The 19,243-nt window shown below is 38.5% G+C and overlaps 3 protein-coding genes across 15 annotated transcripts in view; 1 reads left to right on the forward strand and 2 right to left on the reverse strand.

Moving 5' to 3' along the window:
• mterf1 (mitochondrial transcription termination factor 1) overlaps positions 1–1,484 on the reverse strand; it is a 31,514-nt gene extending 30,030 nt beyond the window's left edge. The window contains exon 1 of the mRNA XM_081612653.1: positions 1,399–1,484. Within this exon, the coding sequence (XP_081468779.1) occupies positions 1,399–1,452 (54 nt within the window). The 5' untranslated portion in view covers positions 1,453–1,484. The remainder of the gene's footprint in view (positions 1–1,398) is intronic.
• The window catches only part of dus3l (dihydrouridine synthase 3-like (S. cerevisiae)), a 38,598-nt gene extending 37,108 nt beyond the window's left edge, over positions 1–1,490 (reverse strand). Inside the window, exon 1 of the mRNA XM_081612652.1 lies at positions 1,399–1,490. The gene's annotated coding sequence lies outside the window, so the exon portion shown is untranslated. The remainder of the gene's footprint in view (positions 1–1,398) is intronic.
• Positions 1–19,243, forward strand: part of akap9 (A kinase (PRKA) anchor protein 9) — a 79,221-nt gene that overhangs the window by 21,613 nt on the left and 38,365 nt on the right. For 12 of the 13 annotated variants that reach the window (XM_008422173.3, XM_008422160.3, XM_008422162.3 and 9 more), the window contains 13 exons: positions 2,393–2,458; positions 4,657–4,780; positions 4,890–4,954; positions 5,043–5,163; positions 5,260–5,357; positions 5,675–5,780; positions 7,592–7,823; positions 9,311–9,371; positions 10,079–10,396; positions 11,385–11,654; positions 12,404–12,537; positions 12,647–12,825; positions 14,802–15,019. In XM_008422173.3, coding sequence (XP_008420395.1) covers positions 2,393–2,458; positions 4,657–4,780; positions 4,890–4,954; positions 5,043–5,163; positions 5,260–5,357; positions 5,675–5,780; positions 7,592–7,823; positions 9,311–9,371; positions 10,079–10,396; positions 11,385–11,654; positions 12,404–12,537; positions 12,647–12,825; positions 14,802–15,019 — 1,992 coding nt within the window. The remainder of the gene's footprint in view (positions 1–2,392; positions 2,459–4,656; positions 4,781–4,889; positions 4,955–5,042; positions 5,164–5,259; positions 5,358–5,674; positions 5,781–7,591; positions 7,824–9,310; positions 9,372–10,078; positions 10,397–11,384; positions 11,655–12,403; positions 12,538–12,646; positions 12,826–14,801; positions 15,020–19,243) is intronic. The other variant, XM_008422161.3, reaches the window with a different exon arrangement.

Below are 19,243 nucleotides of genomic sequence, written 5' to 3' on the forward strand. Positions count from 1 at the left end.
CAGATTTCCTCTCTAGTGAGCAACAGTGTTGATTGTAAATTGCCTTAGAGTCTGAAGGCTTGCTTTGAAAGGCAGCGTTTAGCAAGACTGCTGCCTTCAAAGATGCATTTTTACATTTCTGCAACCAGAAAAGCCGCACACACGACAGCCTGCATGTAAAATTCATGTGAGGACTCGACATGAAAAAGACCTCTGTACTGCTTCTTTTATTTATTTATTTTTTGCTCGGCTTGTTCTTGCTGCTCACCATTAAACTCAATAACAGCTGAGAACAGATAAACAAGTCTGCTTATAGCTTTGAATTTGCCATTGTGTACATAGAAATGTGTACATTCTAGTTTCTTTCCATCCTGCAGGGAGTGAAGGGTTTGAGGTGAGAAGCCATTTTAACCCAGTCACTTCTGTCCGTGTCACCTCCAGCTGTGCCACAAACGCACACAAAGCAAAAGATTGTGTACAATGTTTGTCTGCCATCTCGCATCTGTGCTTCGTGATGCTTTCATCACCTCCTGGGTTGGAAAAACCGTCCCCGCAGCTGGATATAACTTTTATGCCCAAAAGCTGCTTTGTTTTTGGATGTCATTAAAAAGTCTTTAAAATTATAATTCATAATTGCTTTAAAACTAGTTTAAGTTTTTATCCTCAATGGGTTAAAGAGGAATTTTAATGAAGGTAGTTAATGTCTGCTCCGTCTCAGGAAGTGATCCATAACGGTGCATTTTATTCTGTCCATTATTGTCTTGTTTTGTCTGAATTTCTTGCTGAAGAATCCGTGCCTTGCTAAAATATTTACGCACCTTAAACCTTTTCACATTTTTTCACGTTGCAACTGAAAACTTTCATGTATTTAACTGGAATTTAATGGGATGGACCAACATAAATGGATGGATAATTGTGTAGTTTTTTTTTTACAAATCTGAAGCATGTGTTGACTATTTCTATTAAGTCTGCTTAAGTCTACTTGTGCGAGTCGAGCTAATTTGTCTGTGAACGTAACACACTTGGTTGGGGTTCATAGACGGCGATATTTATAAAAGTTGTAAATAGCTAGCTTAGAAAACGAGCCATATCGCCTCCCTCCTGATGTGTTGGATCAAATTACCGACTTTGCCTGAATTCACACCACCTGATTTATATCACTGTCATAAACAGCGTTTCCCTTTACACCGGAGCAGTATTAAAAACGTACAGAAGACGAGACGCTAACCAGTGTTTTCCGTGCATGCTAGGCTACATGACTGTGCACACTGTCTCCATGGTTACCAGTGTTTAGACGTACCTTGTCCATAAAGCAATATTTGATGTGTTTCTAATTATACAAACGTATAAAAAAAGAGACTTAAAGAGATGGAGGAAAACATAGAATCGATAACTGTTTCTGAACGTTAATCTTCTTACCTTGTAAAAAACGTTGGGTGCAAATCCGCGATTACACCGAGGGCTGCCAGTCATGATTAACGGCTGCTATCCACCGCCGCCATCTTTCCTCGTTAAAAGTTCTACAATAAAATTACAAGTTTGGTTTGTATCCCTGTCTGTTTATGCAGCTGGTCGCGCAGCACTGTATGACTATTTTTAAACTGAAATCAACAAAATAACAGCGGTTTTAGGCTACCGGCTGCTTGTTTCTAGACTAGCTTTAAAGGAGGGCATTGGTGGTTTTGACGTCCGTCATGGCGGTGCCGGAAATTTCTGAAGAGCGTGACGTCACATGCAAAAAGTCAATGCTGACGGGCTCGGCAAAGAGCAGTTGACAGGAGTTCAGCTTTCAGCAGGGCGACAACACTAAATATACAGTCAGAGCTTTAATAAAATGGTTTAGATCAAAGCATATTCAAGTGTTTGAAAGGCCTACTCAAAGTCCAGACATATATCTGATTGAAAATGAATATGAAATGCAGGTTTGCACAGAAGAATTAGCAAAAGCAAAAGAGGTTCTTGCCAATAAGGTGTCATGCAGGACATGTAACTGTAGAATCTGTTTCTAGCTGTTGGCATGTTATGACTGTCATACAGCAACAAGGTTCAGTCAGAGGCCTATTTAGATTTGTTGCAAGACTGACTGCTACTGGAGAACATTCCCATCAACGGCTATTTGAAGACACTGGCATGATTTGCATTGCAACAAGATTTAATTACCCCTTTGGGATAAACTAAGTAATTTGGAAATTGAATTTAATTCAAAGCCAAATTACGTCCTCAGTTGTGTGAAGCTTTTCATTATGAGGTGTTTTTTGTTGGCCTGTCATATTAAATCCCATTAAAATGCATTAATACAGAGAGAGATGTGAAAAGCTCAATGGTAATGAATACTTTGGAAGGTGCTGTATATTTAAGGTTTTTTTCTCACTTTGTATTAAAAATGTTTTTTATATTCTGCTTGCTTATACAGGTGAGCGGACAGGGGATGGGCTGTCACACGGAGTGTGCTGAAGAGGAAGAAGAGACCTCTGAGCATGTAAATGTCACTTATGCTCACATCCTGCTCTTTGTCTTGAAGTTGCTTTGATGCATCATTCAACTCACAGTAAAGGTTGATAGATGGAGAGGGGCTCTACTGTAAGGAATGCTTCAAGCTGCACTCTTACAAAAAGTGGATATTTTTCTGCTCTGTTGATGCTCCTGAAATTGTCATGCAGGGCCATGAGCACAGTTCACAGAATTTTCATTTGAGTGCAAAAGGGAGAATTTAATTGCAGAGCTTTGTGTTCTGCAAGTCGACAAACATCAGTTTAATTGCAGCGGCATCAAAGGAGCCAAAGAATTAGAGGGGAGAAGTGTAAAAGCGTGGAGCAGCCCTGTGAGGAAAGGGAAGAAAGAGTGAAATGTCATGAAGTCACTGGTTCGACACAACCCCTTAAAACAGGGTGAAGCAGAAGAGGATTTTTCCAGAGGCTGCTGCCAAAGTTAGTGATTTCCTCACTGTTTAATCAGTAAAGAAGGCAAAGTAAACATTTAAATAAGCTCACTTTAACAACTTCAGCTGTATGTGCTTTATTATCTAGATGAAAAAATCCTGAAGAAGATCTGACTATCAGTTTGTGACCAGTACCACCAGCACCCTTGTGTTTTTTGATTGGCCTAGTCAAATCTGGTCTGAAATCATTTTGAGATGTTGTAACACAACCCTTAAATAATGCCTAAAAACATTCCAGAGCTGGATAGCTACTTTTAATTGTCTGATAAACTAAACAATATTAGAATTATTTTTCCCTCAATCTACTCAGGTTATCTTTGTCTGATTGTAAAACCTGTTGCATGATCTTAAAATGTCAAGTGTAGCAGAAACAGAAGAACTATTTAAGAGTGCAATTGTCAGCAATTTGACGCATGGTCAAATGTAATTAATTAAAAGTGAGAAAGACAAGATAGACTTACTGAAAGCCCATTTTTTTGAATCATTTGCATTTATTTGCAGGGTCGACCTGCTTTTAGTAGTGGTTGCGTGTAGCGGCGAAGGGTCGCAGCATAACCGTCATCCATCTGTTTGTTCTCCGCTGACCTTCTCTCATCTGCATGCTTTGTTTAATCACCAACATCTGAGCTGCTTGTCAGGAAACGGGTTCTCTCCTCCACACCGTCGGATGGAGTGACCGTATCATAACACCGCGTTTTAAAGTACGGCCTAATTAAGATGTAGAGTGCACTTTAAAGCTCGTAATATCAAAAGGTTACAGAATCACAAATTTGTGCTGATGCATTATGCATCATTATGTTAAGGAGCCTTGTGTTGAGCTTTTTGTTGTTCTCGTGCTGAAGTGATAAGAGCAGAGCTCTCATCCTGAGCGCAGATGGTTCTGAGCCACGTTTCTGCTTCAGAAATGAGATTATTGGGATTAGGATTTTAATCTTTTATTTTCTTTTCATGAGAAAATGGGTGCTACAAAATTTAATTCATGGTTACATTTGATTTATCTTATAACTGTCATTTGTTGACTGTTTTTATGTGTAATAATGGACTAAATAAAGGGTGTCCAAACTGCGGCTTGGGGGGCCATTTGCGGCCCCTTGACTGATTCTATGTGGGCCACAATAAGCAGTTGATGCAGATAACTTTTTTTCTTTAATTAGACAAAACTATTACTTTCTCCAAAGTAAAACACAAAGTAATTCTTTAAACAACCATGTTTTGTACTTTCTCTTTAGTTTCATTTTAAATATGATCACATTTATCAACTGACTTTAAGACTTAGAAACAGACTTTAGAGAACTCAAATCTGGTTTTATTTAATTTTTTTAACTTTTGCTTGATACATATAAGCATTTTTAAAAGCGAGTGACCCAAATCCTGTTCTTATGCCTGAGAATAAGTACGTTTTTCTTTATTTATTTTTTTTATCCGAACCCAAAAAACCAGATATCTTTCTTTTTGTTACATGAAAAAGTTTTTCAGTTTAAACTTCCTTTTCACAATGCTGACTACTCTACTTATTTAATTAGAATTACTGCATGCTTAGTTTATTATTGAGCAGTAAAAAAATAAATAAATAAATTGTCATTTTTGGCCCGCGACTACTTTTAACTTGACGATTTTGGCCCATGTGACAAAACGTTTGCACACCACTGGAGTAAATAATTAAATTTCTGTGCTTGCAGTTGGATTTAGTTAACTGATAACTAGTGGGTTTTAATATGTTTTCTTCTTTGTGTGTGGAGGAGGAGTGCAGGCTGCAGATGGAGGCGCAGCGCATCAGCCTGTCTCAGATTCACGCTGCTCAGCTGGAGCTGCTGCAGGAAGAGACGGACGCCTCTCTGGACCTCAGAGAGCAAAGCAGCTCGGGTAAACCTGTTTCTGCTACAAAATGCTATCAAGCTGCAGGCAGCATGTCTTACATTTATTTGTGCTTGTAGTACATTTGCGGTTGTCTGAATTGTTTGTGCTTTCTCAGGTGGCAGAAAAAAATCCAAGCACACGATAGAAGCTGTGTCAGAAGAATGCAGTGAGATAATTCTGGTAATTTTAAACTGAGATATCAGTTTTTAATTTGGGTGTGTTCCCACATTTTCATTAACCTTGAGCGCTGTCTGTGGTCTGTTTTCAGTCTTTCCAGAAGATTTTTGGTCAAGAGTTTTTGGAGAGTGTCAACACAGCAGACCTGTCACTTATTTCAGAGGAAAGACCAATAACTAGTGAATCCACCTCCCTTGTTCAGGAGGCTAGAGGTACACATTCCTTATAGAATTACATCAATAATCTGTATGTTTTTCATCTATGTTCTCTCTAATATTTTTCCTTATTTTAACCGTTTATTATTCTAGCGTTATACACCAATCTTTGGCAGCTGAGGGAGAAAATTAAGCATGAACACGATCGTCTCTCTCAGCTTCAAGATCTGCTGAGATCTGATGTAAATAAGGTAAAAATGCAGATTCCTACATTGCCTTAAAGTTTTACACCACATTGGTGTAATTGCTTACTGTATTCGTTCACATGTTTCAAATTCACCAAAAAAGCAGATTCTGTTTTGGTATTGCACCTATAAGAAAATAATTTCCACACTGCAGTAAAATAAGTTTTTTTAAATTTATTTTTTACCTAGAACTGCTAAATCTGGTTGGTTTTTGGATAAATGATAATTTATTTAGTCTGTGTTGTTAACTGTTTCTGCAAAGTGGACACTTTTTCTAGTAGCACAGCACTAGCTCAACAGAAAAACTCAATCTAATCTCCTAGATAAGTGAGCTGCAGGTGGCCTATGATGAACTGAAGATCAACAGTGAGAAGCAGCTGTCTAACCTCAACGCACAGCTTGCCACAATAAACCTTCCTTCAAGCAGAGGTAAATCTGATCACCTCTCCAAAGCTGCTGCCACACTTTTTCTCATCTTACCATATGTGTTTAGCAAAATGGTGTTTTATGCGGCTCTTAACCACATAAAACATATAGATGACTATAATTGATGAAACAGAGCTCATCAATTATAGTCATGTATTTAAGTGTTTGGATTGTTTATTATGCATATTTATTTGTATATTGGATGTGTATTGGGGTGTAGGATATAAATATTAATGTGTGCTGCTACTGCATTCAAACACAGTTATTAGTTCGGTTCATTTTAACTGATTGAATGTTTCCTGACCTACAAATCCAGATATTTTTAAATTATTGTTAAATTATCTAATGGACTTTTAAGCAGCTTTCTACATTATTGTAAGAACACTTCCCATTTGATTCATTGGCCTGTGTAATGGTATAATTTTGCTTGATTGCCCTGTGTGTTGGAATCCTAAATTATTTCAAAGCAAAACTAATTAGGGCTTATTGGAGTATTAATTAAATAAGAAATGTTCAATTAACCCATACTTGTGTAAAAGACTCTGGGCGAGGAAATACCATTTTCAAAGTCTATATGTGGATTAACTCATGGGAGATTTTTAATAATCCGATGTTCATGTAAAACACAGTCTGCGCATCCTTAAGTGTTAAATTCATTATTACATTATTACAAAGAGAAAACACTTAAAATGTCTTAAATTAATTTTAAAAAAAGTTAGGTGGCCTGTATAATTCCCACGTCCTAAAAATTTTGTCTTCACATAACTTTTTAATTTTGTTGTTGTTTTGTTTTGTTGTTTTTTTTTGTTTGTTTTGTTTTTTGCGTCACTTTTCTGTCAGGCAAAAATTTGAGTCGCCCTCAGACGTCTTCATTGTCTCAACTCAAAACGGTTGAGACTAGCGCTAACTAGCTGTCATGGACATTATTTATACAAGTAAATAATAATTAAAATTATTTAAATATGTATATTTATTATCCATATAATATACATTTATAATTATACGGAAATAATGTTTGACTAGCTGCTAATATACCAGTGCTAGCCAGCTAGCTAGCCTCTTATTTGCGTCCATCATGAGTAAGTTCCAATTTATTGCTATTTTGCTGGCGACATTCATACATTTCTGTGGAACTTTGGGTCTTAAATTCTATACATAATTGTCTTATAAAGGTCTTTAAAAGTTTTAAACTTGAGTTGGTAAAACCTACATAAACCGTAATAATTGGATACTTTTTTTTATTGGTAAATAATAAGTTTGTCTGACAGCATCTCAATACTGTCTAGTTTCTGTTTTTGAAATTTAACATAGATTTTTCTTTTATTTAGTTAATTTTACAGTTTAAATCAAATGTCCGAACTCTTAATTGAATGCAGAATGGATATAAATTCAGCCACGATTACAGTAATGATCCAGGTGGATTTACCATTTACCAGAAACTCAGTCTTTCAGCTCAGAGCAGCTGGAAATAAGCACAGATGTGCCATTCTCTCAGTTTTATTTTTCTTTGCTTGCTGTACAAAAACAAAAACAAACAAAAAAAACCCCTCAATTCTTTACTGCCTTGTTTCAAGTGCTGCAGACCTTGAGCTTCTTCTAGGTATCGTGTTTTTTTAAATCACTGTTCTCTAGTTCATTTTGCACCATGCAGAGATTCTCTGTTACAATTAGCCAATTTTAAATGCTACTTCTTATTTTCTCTATATACTACCTTTATTTCATTTTCCTTTTTATTTCTTAATTAAAATTTTTTACACCTAATCTGTACTTTTTTTAGCTGTGTAAAAGCCACAGTTTTATTTCTACATTATTAGATCTGGGGGAGCAGGCCGGGGAATCGGACCCAACATCAGTGGAGCTCCAAAGGCTGAAGGCCGAGGCTCAGGTGAAACAGCTCCGGCTGGAGGAGAGCCACCGACAGGAAATGGAGCGCCTCAGGGCTCACTACCAGCAGCAGGCCACAGACACGGAGGAGCGCTACGCCACAGAGCTGTTTGTGTTGCAGCAGCGACTGCAGGAAGCCACAGGAGCCCAGACTTACTACAGGTGATCAAACAAAAACATTCAGTCTCCTATTTATTGCTCACAGACATATACTCTACAAATCTTAGTTTGGTAGATTAGCTGATGTTCTAAAAGTTGGTGCATTTTTAAATCTAATCTCATGTTTAAATTTTTATTTTAGTTGCTAAATGTCTCTAAAAAATTTTTAAAAATCTCTTAAGTATTTTTATAAAAAATCTACAGTCTCGGGTTACATTTTTGTAGCTTTTACTACCTCGTTTCGGGAGCTGCTTTTAAAGGTTGAGCTTGATTGATTGGCGACATTTAGAGAACTGTAAAAGGATTGAGATCCCAACTTCAAACAGATGCTACTGCATTAGAAAGGTATGTGACGCAGGTCAAGAGTCCAACTACATTCAGCAGTGCAGCTTTTATTTATACCTCTAAAAGAGCCTCTCGCACCTCTTCAGTTGTGATCCAGGTTGAAAGTGTTAAAATGTGAGAAAAAGATGACAGGTTAAAGTAAAAAATAAATAAATAAAATAGACAGATTTCAGCTTTTACAAGCAGGAATGCACAAATTAATGCATTCCTGCTTATAAAAGCTGAGCCTGCTGGTAGAGGACAAAGGTGAATATATTATGAAGGATTTTAGTCGTCAGAGCAGTTTTGGAGCAGATTTTATTTGAACACTGTTAAAATCTAATTTAAAGATTTTTCTTCTTAATGCCTAAAAAAAAGATTTGCTCATATTGTTTTTATGTGTGTCTCATTTATAAATTTGTCTCAGCTAAGATGGCAGAAGCCTGCACCAGAACTTAAGTACAACACACAGGAAGTTTTAACCTGACAAAAAAATTTACTGTCCTACTGCGGTTCCCTGCTGCCCTCCACTGTTTGATTTTATAACTATAAAATATTAAGTACCATTTTCTTTTACTGGACTCTCATAATACATCGCTAAAGTAATGCATAAAACCGGAGTTTTAAGTTTTGTGACTTATAATCTACTATTCAAATCTACTCAGTAGAGATGAATTCACAATATTTTTGTAGAAATACTTGAAAAATACTTAATTATTTCCATTCATTCATTTGGTTTATGGTTTGTGGAGCTTCAGTTTTAAATTCTGACAATAGCATAAATATTAGCCTTGTAAACTTTTGTAGTTATACTTTAGATATAGTCTAAAAAAACACTGAGAACTTCAGCATTTTCTTAAGAAAATACATACATTTGGTTTCACATGCAAGGCCTGATATGATTAGAAATAAATTATATAAAATACATGGATATTTTGGTGTTTATATTTTGAAGCAACTTAAGAAGTGTTAAAATTTTAGTCTGGAAAAATATTGAATTTGGAAATAAATATGTGAAGAAACCTTGATAGCAATTTTTTATTCCATTTATTTCATAAAAACCTTTAACTCCTGAAATAACAGCCTGTTTAACACCTTGGTAGATGTTTACTTTTGAAGTAAATCTCAGAAATGAATGATGATTGTTGTGCTCTTTTGTTTTGCAGCTTGTCCAGCAGTCCAGAATTCGGCTGTGAGGGGACGGAGGAACGAAAAGAGGAACTAAAGGTCTGGTTCTTACAGTTTACCTCCTCCTAAGCTTCACGCATCAACTCTTATTACAAGCTGAAGGCACATTAAGATGCTTTGACAGCTATGGGTTGATGGTGAGGGAGGAGCTGCAGCCTTTAGGCTAAAATGTGCCCTAAATCCACATCCCACTGAAACGCCACAGGCGACCTCATGAGTGGACCTATATCTAATGATTTAAAGGATCAGACATTATATAACACTGTCCTGACCAGGCGGACTTATTCTGGTCTTGGAGGTTGCATGAAAGGAGGATTCTGTCTTGCGTGAATGAGCTGCGCTCCATTTAAGCTAACGCTCTAACTTCTATCCCCTCTCCTAGGCTGTCATTTAGCCAGTCCCTTCATCCCGGCAGCTTATATTTTAAAGCTCTCATATCTGCACAGAGTTTAGAGGGAAAGACAGAAGAGAGATGCAGATGAATGGAAAACAAAAACATCTGAAATGCAGTAGAGCAGATTATAGGAGGATATTTTCTAGAGGTTTAACCTTAAAATTGAAGTAAGTGACTAAATTACGAGATGGAGAGGTAGAGTGTTGGCTGAAAATTTTGCTTTTTATTATTTCCGGAAGCCTTTCGATCAAACTACAATATTTATCAATTGTGATTGGTCGTTTTGGCTCCGATGGGGAGCGAATCTGCCGCTATCAGTACATTAATTGTTATTTTTCCCATCTCTCGTAAGGAGCGGAGTGAGGAAGATGTTTCAGCGCGAGACGAAGGGGTGCGCCGCTCTGCCAGGCCGTCTAGCCTGACGCCGCAGCTGCAGGCGCTCAAGAAAGCTTTGCACCACAAGTATGACCAAGAGGTGGCAGCTCTCAAAGAGCAGCACAGCATCGAGCTGCGAAGACTGAGAGAAGAAAGGGAAAACCGGGGAGGCAGAGGAGAGAGGAGGCTGGATCGTAACGGGGTGAACGGAGCTGGAAGCTCGACGGAGAGCCTCGGCGCCTCTGGACTGGAAGACAGACTGCAGCATGAGAGGGTGGAAGAGGAAGTAGCAAAGGTAGTGACGTAATATGTTGGGTGGCGATAAATCAGTTTTATTGTTTAATCAACCTTTTTGGTTTTTGAAGGTTTAGTTTTTGGATTTCCATATTCAAAGTTTGTTTGAAAACCGTCTGTTTATTTGGACTTTGAATTCAGGTCTGTGGTGGAGTATTAAGGCCAAGCTATGATTTATTTTCTTTTAATTACAATAATAAGGTCATAGTATCAAAAAATTAGTTATAGTGGTATGAGTATAAGGTGATAATCTTATGAGAACTCAACACAATAAATAACTAAAAATTAAAATGAGGAATGTTGAGCATTTTGTGAAGTTTGGTGTAGGTTTGACAGGAAATGTTTAATAGAAATATTTAATCTTTTAACACTTCAGTATTAAATTATTGTCAGTAGCAAAACTTTGAAATGGTCATGCAAACAAATGTGTCTATTTTGAAGAAAAATACAACTGTATCAAAGCTTTTTTCAAATTAAAATAACTTTTTCTCATTATTTTAAAACATTTTTCTGGTAAAATGTTGTCTCTTTCTCATAATTAATCAAAAATTCTTGTAGTCTGGTCCTAATGCTCCATTATACAACTCATAGAAGAGATAAAGGAAATAAAAACACTTTTTGAGAATTTGTAATTTCCGTGTTAGAAAATAAAGTTAGAAAAATAAATCAGTTGGATCTGGGATGAAAAATCTGAGATTTTGTTTTTAAGCCACATTGGCCAGGTCCAGTTTTAATACAAACTTTGCATCTAACCTGCAAAAGTTTTGTTGGAATATTGAGAGAGTAGCGCTATAACTCATGCTGCATAAATACACACTTTCTTGATTTTTATGGATGTATTTTGGTTTGTAGATTTACTGCAGCTGATGCTCTGGGCCACAGCAACAAAAGAAGCACCCAAAACAAATTTTCAGCTGTTGTTAACATCTGCTGTTTTAATCACACAAATAAAAACTAAAGATCGTATTTTGTTCCCTGGTTCTCCACAGGCCATAGTCCAGATGTCCGTGGAGTTCGCGCAGCAGACTGAGCTGGCTCGGATCCGGAGACGAGCCAGCCAGACAAACAGCTCCATGCAGACCCAGATGGACGAGGAGGACGTCGACGGGGAGATGGAGGAGCAGACTCCCAGGGCTTCCCCTCCTGCAGGTGTCTGGTTAGAGGAAGCGGAGAGAGAGAAACTGGAACGGGAACTGGAAGAGAGGAAAGCTGAGATCAGAAAACTGAAGGAGGATCTGCTGAAAACTGAACTTGAGCAGGTCAGTTCGTCTCTTTCATCTAAATGTGTCGCTTCATAGGTTTATAACATCTGTTATAAATTACTTAAGGGAGTGTTTTAGGTTTTACATTATTCCACAATGCTTCTTCATAAATTTGCAAAAGAATCAAAGTTTTAATGTTTGTTTTTACACAAAAAAATTATTTCTTAGTCTTGTTTTCAGTTGAAATGACTCCATTAGATTATATTTAAATTAAAACACCCTTTTTACTTCATTGTTGCATTTTCTTCTTGAATATTTATAATCTTCTTGAAAAATAAACTACTGTGAATTAAGTTCTGGTAAATAACAACAATAAACAATAGAATATATCAGTGTTCAGGGTCAGTTTTGGGGCTTTTATCCTAAAAACTCAGACCTAACATGATATAAAATGCATGATCCGTATCTTCTCTGAGCAGAATAAGATGCACTGCGGCTGCTTTTCCACCGGGGGGAGCTCTTGTCTGTTCCCCTGCGTCTCCTTCAGGTGCACCTGTTGCCATAGCAGCACAAAGATACTAGTGTTTCTCTGGGCTCTGAGGGAGTTAAAGTGTGTCTTTGTGTTCATAAACAGGCAGCGTTTCTGCCTGTGCACGACTGCGGCTTATTTGAATGTACTTTTCCTGATGTTTGCACACGCCGATGTTGCAGTTTCCAGCGCAGTTTAGTTTTCAGCAGCCTGCTTGTTTGGCTGGAAGTTTGAAATGACGGGGCTGCTGTCTATTTTCTCTCTGCTGCCCGTTCAGGCCTTGAAGAAGAAAGGCGATGGTGAGGAACAAGATGAGGAAGATTCAGCTCACACAACTGTAGATGAAGAACTGAAAATTTCAAGAATATCAAGGCAGGATGATGGAGAGTCTTCAGATAAAGATGCTGAAAGGTACAACTGTAATGTTACAAAACATTCTGGATGAGGTTTTGCACAATTATATGGTGGATTAAATATTTAATAAACCAGCTAACATGCATTTTATTTCCTCAATTTTTAGAAAGTTGCTGTGTGAAGCCAACAGGAAGCTCAGCCAAGTGCTTGTAGACGTCCTGAAAATGACTGCTGCAGCTGAGGAGACTTTAGGCCTCCACATGCAAAGGCTGTGTGAAGCTTCAGCTGCAGTGCAGCCTACCGAGTCGAACACACAGACACAAACCTGCCAGAGTGATACTCCAGGCGAGTAACATCATGATTTAGAAAACACTTGAGTTAACTCTTTGTTAAACAGTTAAGAGTCCAAGTTAACATCCTCCAGTTGGCTGGATGTGCACCTGACCTGTGTTTACTCCAAAATGTTCATTTGTTGCACATTTTAACAGCCAAATTCATTCAAGTGTATATTATTTTATTGTAAGATCAAATATGTTTAGGTTGTGACAGGAAACCTGATTTAAACCACAAGTCAGTAAAATGTTTGAAGTTGCACTTAAGTTAATTGTAGCAACCATTGAGGTCAAACTAAAGTGTTACTGGCAACTATTACTGGAATCTAAGCAATGTTGTTTCAAATGTTGTTTTGGTTTAACTGGGATTTTCTGTTTTATTTCTGATTTCTACATGATGGAACGTACTTAATTTTATTGTTTATGCTCTGAAATGCAAATAAGATGTAGGACAGATAAATTGCACCACAGAATTTAAAGACTGCGTCTCATTTTATCAAACTAATTAATTTATTGAAAATATTTTGTTTTCTATTAACCACAAATTCTGGATCTCTTGTAAAGTATGTTGACTGGTCTAAAAAAAATAATTATGGTTTATTTGTGTGAGTTTATCAAGAGTTATTTTGTTTTAATCTCTGTTATTCAAAATATACGGGTATTGGAAAAGGCAGTAGATGCTTCAACCCTTGAAATATTTTAATATTTATTTATCTCCTGTACCACTAAACGCTTGTTTTTCCACAGTGTTTTTCCACAGCGTTATCGTTCAGTCGCTGGTGGATTAAAAACATGTCGCAGCTGGTTTTATCACGTAAATGCAAATTAAGTTTGTTGCTTGTTGGATTATACGTCAGCATTTATATATGCAGCACAGGCAACGTTAATCTAATCTGTGTTTTCATGGAAATACATTTAAGAGCTCAGCAGATATTTTCCAGTTTAAACAAAACATGAAATACAATAAACCTGTTAACTTGGTGCTTGTGCAGCAACAACTCATAAATGTTTTAAACTTTTTGGGTGTTTTATATTTGTAATGGTTAAAATTATTATAAATGTCATGGGTTTTATGTTATACCTGCAGAAGCCGACCATTATATCCTGAAATCATCTTTTCTTTTTTATGGTTCAGCTGTTTTCTCCAAACTTACAGCCTGTGCAGCCTGCTAATCATTTTCCCCTTGCTGTGAGGTTTTATAAAAATAAGAAACTTAATAGCTAGAGGTTTATTTCATTACCCACCAAAGTGTGTCAGCTGTTGACGCATTCTCCGTCTCCCTTTAAAGTAATGATTAACACCCATTTGCATTCTGGTCGTTCCGGTTTTTGAGCTGTACATAATAATTGCTGTGAAATCTGTCAACCTGTTTAGCCTGTACTTCGTAGCTTTTACGTCATTGTCGTTGTGCTTTTGTTAATATGATGCTCACCTCTGCAAGACAGTCATAATATGTACACATTCACATCAATCAATCAATCAATCAATCAAGTTTTATTTGTATAGCACATTTCAGCAGCAAGGCAAAAAAAAAACCCAGCATGTGACATTGAATAAACAGTAAGAAAAAGAAAAGTTAGAAACATTACAACCCGCACCCCTTTTCAACCAGGGGGACGACACCCCTGTCCTTATCTGGGCTAGGACTTTAGTTAAACGTTCAACTGGGACTCTAACCCTCTGGGATTTTAGTCAAAAACGCCATTTGACAAGGATTCCAACCTCTAGGTTTTTAGTTGAAACACTGTCAACTGGGACTCTAAACCCTGTAGGACTTTAGTTAAATGTCGTTTAACTGGGACTCTAACCCACGTTTTACTCAAGGGACTCTGGCCCGAATAGGGCTACGAGTGGGGGACAGTACCCGCACCTCTCCGGGGGGGACTTTACATCATTAAAAACTAAACGCAGCGTAAACGGTGAGAAAGAGAAATAAAAAGAAATTAATAAATCACATAAATAAAACATTTTTTCATCTGATCCCACAGAAACTCGCCAGAGCAGGAAAGCTGGTGCCGACGCCAGGTTCTGGTCTGGTAAGTTGGAGGCTGAAGAGGTTCTGGAGTTTCCCCAGGAGATGATGGACCGGCTGCTCCTTGGGGCAGAATCGCAGCTTGAGAGCGAGGAATATTTCCTGGGCATCAGCAGACGACTTCAGGCAGCTGTGGAGAAGATGTTGGTGACCATAACAGACACGACTAACCAGGTATGAGGCCAGAATTCACAGTGTTCACTTTTACTCATATATCACTGAGTAATTAGATAAGCGCTAAGAAAGAAGGGGATACAGACAAATGAGGAGCTTAATTTGGGGTTATTTGCACACATTTTAAATGTATAAAGTAACAGGAAATGTTTTGGTCACGGCCCTTTGATTCCACAATGCCAGCTGCATGCTATGAGAGCACACAGTCTGTGATCTCACCTGAGTGATTACATGATGTGAAAGAGCAGAGTGACTTCTAGTTTCTGTTCATTCACATTAACATTTCTCCGCCTGAACTGTTCACAACAATTAATATTGTAAAAGATTTAATTAAGAGCGCAAAAGCCCAAAGAAACAAACTGCTGCAAGTTTCTGCTTGCATGTTCTTGTGTTTGTGTCTGTAAACGGGAAACTCCAGCGACACATTCAGGATTTCAAAACATTTTAAAGACCTCTAAACACTGTTAACCCCCCACCCGTGGGTTTGTGCGGCTGTTCATTTGGAGACATAATGGGGATGAGACGGCAGAATGTGTCCAGAATTCACACACAAAAGAGCTGCCTCATTCCCTCTGGTTGCCTGTAGATACGAGCCGTATTTACACAGAGCTTTTTGTGTTGGCCGAGCAGCCTATCCTGGTCCGGACTCGCAGAGCGGCTCCACCCCCGCAGGGTGTCCATGCAGCGCTCCCGCTGCGTCCTGTGTCAGCTCGTAGAGATGGGGCCAGCTTAACTAGGCCATTGAGCGTGTTACAGTAACTGGCTGCACAACTCATCCCTCCCTCTGGCTGGAATTCATGTGTTATTCACGCTGAAATGGGCTCTGTCTTGGTTTTCTAAAAATAGCTCCAAAGACGCGAGGCAAAGCGTTACTGCTCTTTAGGTGTCTTTAACATGGAAGTAAAGGATTTATTTTCTAACTAAATTGATCAGAACATGTTTGTAGTCATCTTGGTGTAACACGAGTAATAAGATAAATCAGCAGTACCTGGTAATCAATCTAATCAAACTGATATTTGTTTACTATATGGAGTGCATTCACACCGTTTATCTTTAGTCCGCTTTAATCAAAAACTAGTTTGTGTGCCTAGAAAGTCCGGCTCCTTTGGGGATGTGTGGATGCACAATTTCAACCAAAAAAGCGAACTGTGCTTTAGTCTGAAAGCGTATGTGAGTGCCAAGCAGACCGGAGTCCGCTCCAAAACCAGGAAGCGGAATACAACGCAGGGCATTCTGGGTAAATACAACCAAAACAAACATGCGAGTCGAGCGCTAACAGGAGAAATGGCTTGTAGTCTTTTACCAAAGACAAAAGAGAATTTCTACAACGCAACATCACTTAATCTTTGTTTACATTTGCGCTCAGTGTCTTCTTCAGAGGTTTTTGTGTTGTTTCCTTCAGTAGTTCTTGTTGCAGCGCCACCACAGGCGAGGAGGTGAACATGTTTTTATTCATTTGAGTGTGAAACTGAACAGCAACAACTGAAAATGTAACAAATGTTGCAATTTCAGGTATGAAAAAACCTTAAATAATTGTATTCTGGATTTACAACTGAGCTTCCCATAATAAATCAATAAACTGCATGATAAATTAAAACAAACTCAATAATTTGCAATGACGTGATTTATTGTTTATCTCTTTTTTTCTGTCTTTCTACCAAAAACTGGATGATAAAAGTTTGCAGTTTGCCGTTGTGGTCTCAACTAGCCCCTACGTTGAAGGACAATTTTGTTTACAAAGACTTGAAAGTTAATTTTATTTGTGGTTTTATTTATTTTGGATATTTAAAATGTCTTCCAGTTTGAGTGTTAAATGCTCATTAGAATTGAAAGTTTACAGATTTTTTAGAATGTTCTCTTACATTATTATTTTACCATTATATTACTTAAAATGGTCTGAAAACAACAATACTATCGTTTATCGCAATAACTTCTGGAACAATTCATCGTCCAGCAAAATTTAGCATGACAGGCCCATTTACAATTATATGCTATAAGTAAAAAAACCATTTAAAGCATTGAAAGTATATAATTGTGATTGTTTGGCCGCTGTGTGGAATAAGAGGACATCATCTGCGTTTCTTCAGCATTGTTTTTTGAAGAGACTAGGAGTAACCGTTATTGAAGGTTAAAGATCAAATCTGATTTTTTTTTTTTTTTTTTTGGTTGCACAGAGATTTTTTGGTGTATTTTATTTCATTTCTAGCCTTTCTTGTAGAATATTAAAAATTCAAGATGATTCTGACATGAAAATATTTATTTTCCACAAAAAAGAACAGCTTATAAAAAGCCCTAAAATCTCTGAACTTAGTAAATTCTGAAATCAGACGTTACTTCTTTAAAATATGATCTCCTCATACTTCTTTAAAATATGATCTCCTCATTTTAGATTACATCTAACAAATCTTCAAGCGAACATCACTGATGGCACAACAAACGTCTAATCAACGGAGCCTCTAATGGTTCCTTCATTGATTTTCCTGCTATTGATCGGCTGTACATTAGTCTTGTCTGTTTGTTGTTGAATCACCAAGTCGTTAACGGAGACATGCAACAAGCCCAATCAGGAATGTTAAATGTCTTCATTGAGCCACGGCTTGTGAATGATTTGCCCTTCGGTAGGTGTTTGTTGTCATGGTTGCTCACCTCTGTTTCCTGCCTGGGTGAGATGGAAATAGTTTGTTAGACAGCTGACGGAGCAGAACAGTGGCTTAAATCGTCTTGAATTGTTATTTTTTGCTGCTTCAGAGGGAAGAGAATCTGGTTTGACGGGTTTCTGTGAAATGGGCGTGTGCTGTCTGGTTATTTGTGAGCGCGATCTGTTTGCAAATCTACCCGGTCTGCTGGTCTTAAGAAGGATTGAGGCCACACCTGATTTCTCCTCCCACTTTTTCTGGGTAGGATCCTGCTGTGTGTTTTAGAGTAGGAAGTAGGAAAACGCACTCTCTTCTAACAGCTACGTGGTTTTTAATCTTTAAGCAGAAACATTCTGGTGACCTTACTGGTTGTGTTGATTGGTAATGCAAGGAATCTTTGAAGGAAGTAGAGAGGAAGGATAGTGAGTGACTTTGCGATCTGAGCGCTGTCATTACGCTCTCACCCGGTTGACGCCTGGGCCGGTCAATTAGAAGGGGCCCCTGGGAGGCTCCAATGCAAGTCGGGGCTGCTGCAGCGTCACGGTATTGTTAATGAATCTCCAGAGAGCGAGAGAGAAAGCAGAGAGAGCAGAGGGGGGTGTGAGCTTTACTGAGCGGCGTAATATGGTTTCACTCTGAGGAAAGAAGGTCAGCGACAACGCGCAGCGAGGAGCGATGAAGGGAAGAAATGCTTTGCTTTTTGTTTGCCGGCCTCCAGCTGTGTTCAGAGGTGGATGTTAGCCGTCCGGACATGGATCGGACTTCACCCTGCAGCCGAGGATGACACTTTATTGCGGGACTATAAAAACTCTCCCTTTTCCTGAAGGATTTTTATTCTCAAAGCTCACCTGACGCTCCATGTGATTGAGATGACGTGAATGTCACCTTCTCCAAACGATGTTTACTCTTCCTGCATGTGTGTGCAAAACACATAGAGACAGTTGCTTGGAGCTATCCACAACATACCTCCCGCTGGACTTTATTCCCCATTCGCAGCGAACCGGCTGAGCCCGACGGATCGCATCGGACGGAAACCCCTTTTTCATGAATCCGGGTAGGAAAGCGAAAGGCTGCAAGTTTTGCCCGCCATGGATTCCTATCGCTCCTACAGGAACTCGAGCATGCAGAGAAGCACGTGGCTGGAGGGGGAGGACCAAGACGTGTACGAGGTGGAATCCCGCATACCTCTTCCTCGACCCTTCCCACTGTGCAGCACCTTGAACACGAGAAATGCCGTGGTGGTCCAGACCCAGATCTCGCATGTCAACCACAGGACTAATGGCCACCTTCTTAAAGTCATATCTAAAATCTCCCTGCCCACTCCTCCATATACAGTAAGTTTACCACCAGGCTGCTGCGTTAAATTATAAATGAGCTGAGGGATTGTGTGTTTTTTAACCAGCGAGTGTGGATGAATGTTTCCTGGGTTCATTTTATGGCGCATTTTCTGCAGCTCAGGTCCAAACATGCACGTAGTTCTGATGTAAGATGAATGTGTCTCCATGTAGGCACTCAGCAGCTCTCCTGATTCATTAGGTGAAAGATCGTATGACTTCTCCTCTGTGGCAGGTTCACATTACCGCTTCCC

Source organism: Poecilia reticulata, chromosome 11 (assembly GCF_904066995.2).
Source record: "Poecilia reticulata chromosome 11, P_reticulata-male-v2, whole genome shotgun sequence".
Lineage (NCBI taxonomy): Eukaryota > Metazoa > Chordata > Actinopteri > Cyprinodontiformes > Poeciliidae > Poecilia > Poecilia reticulata.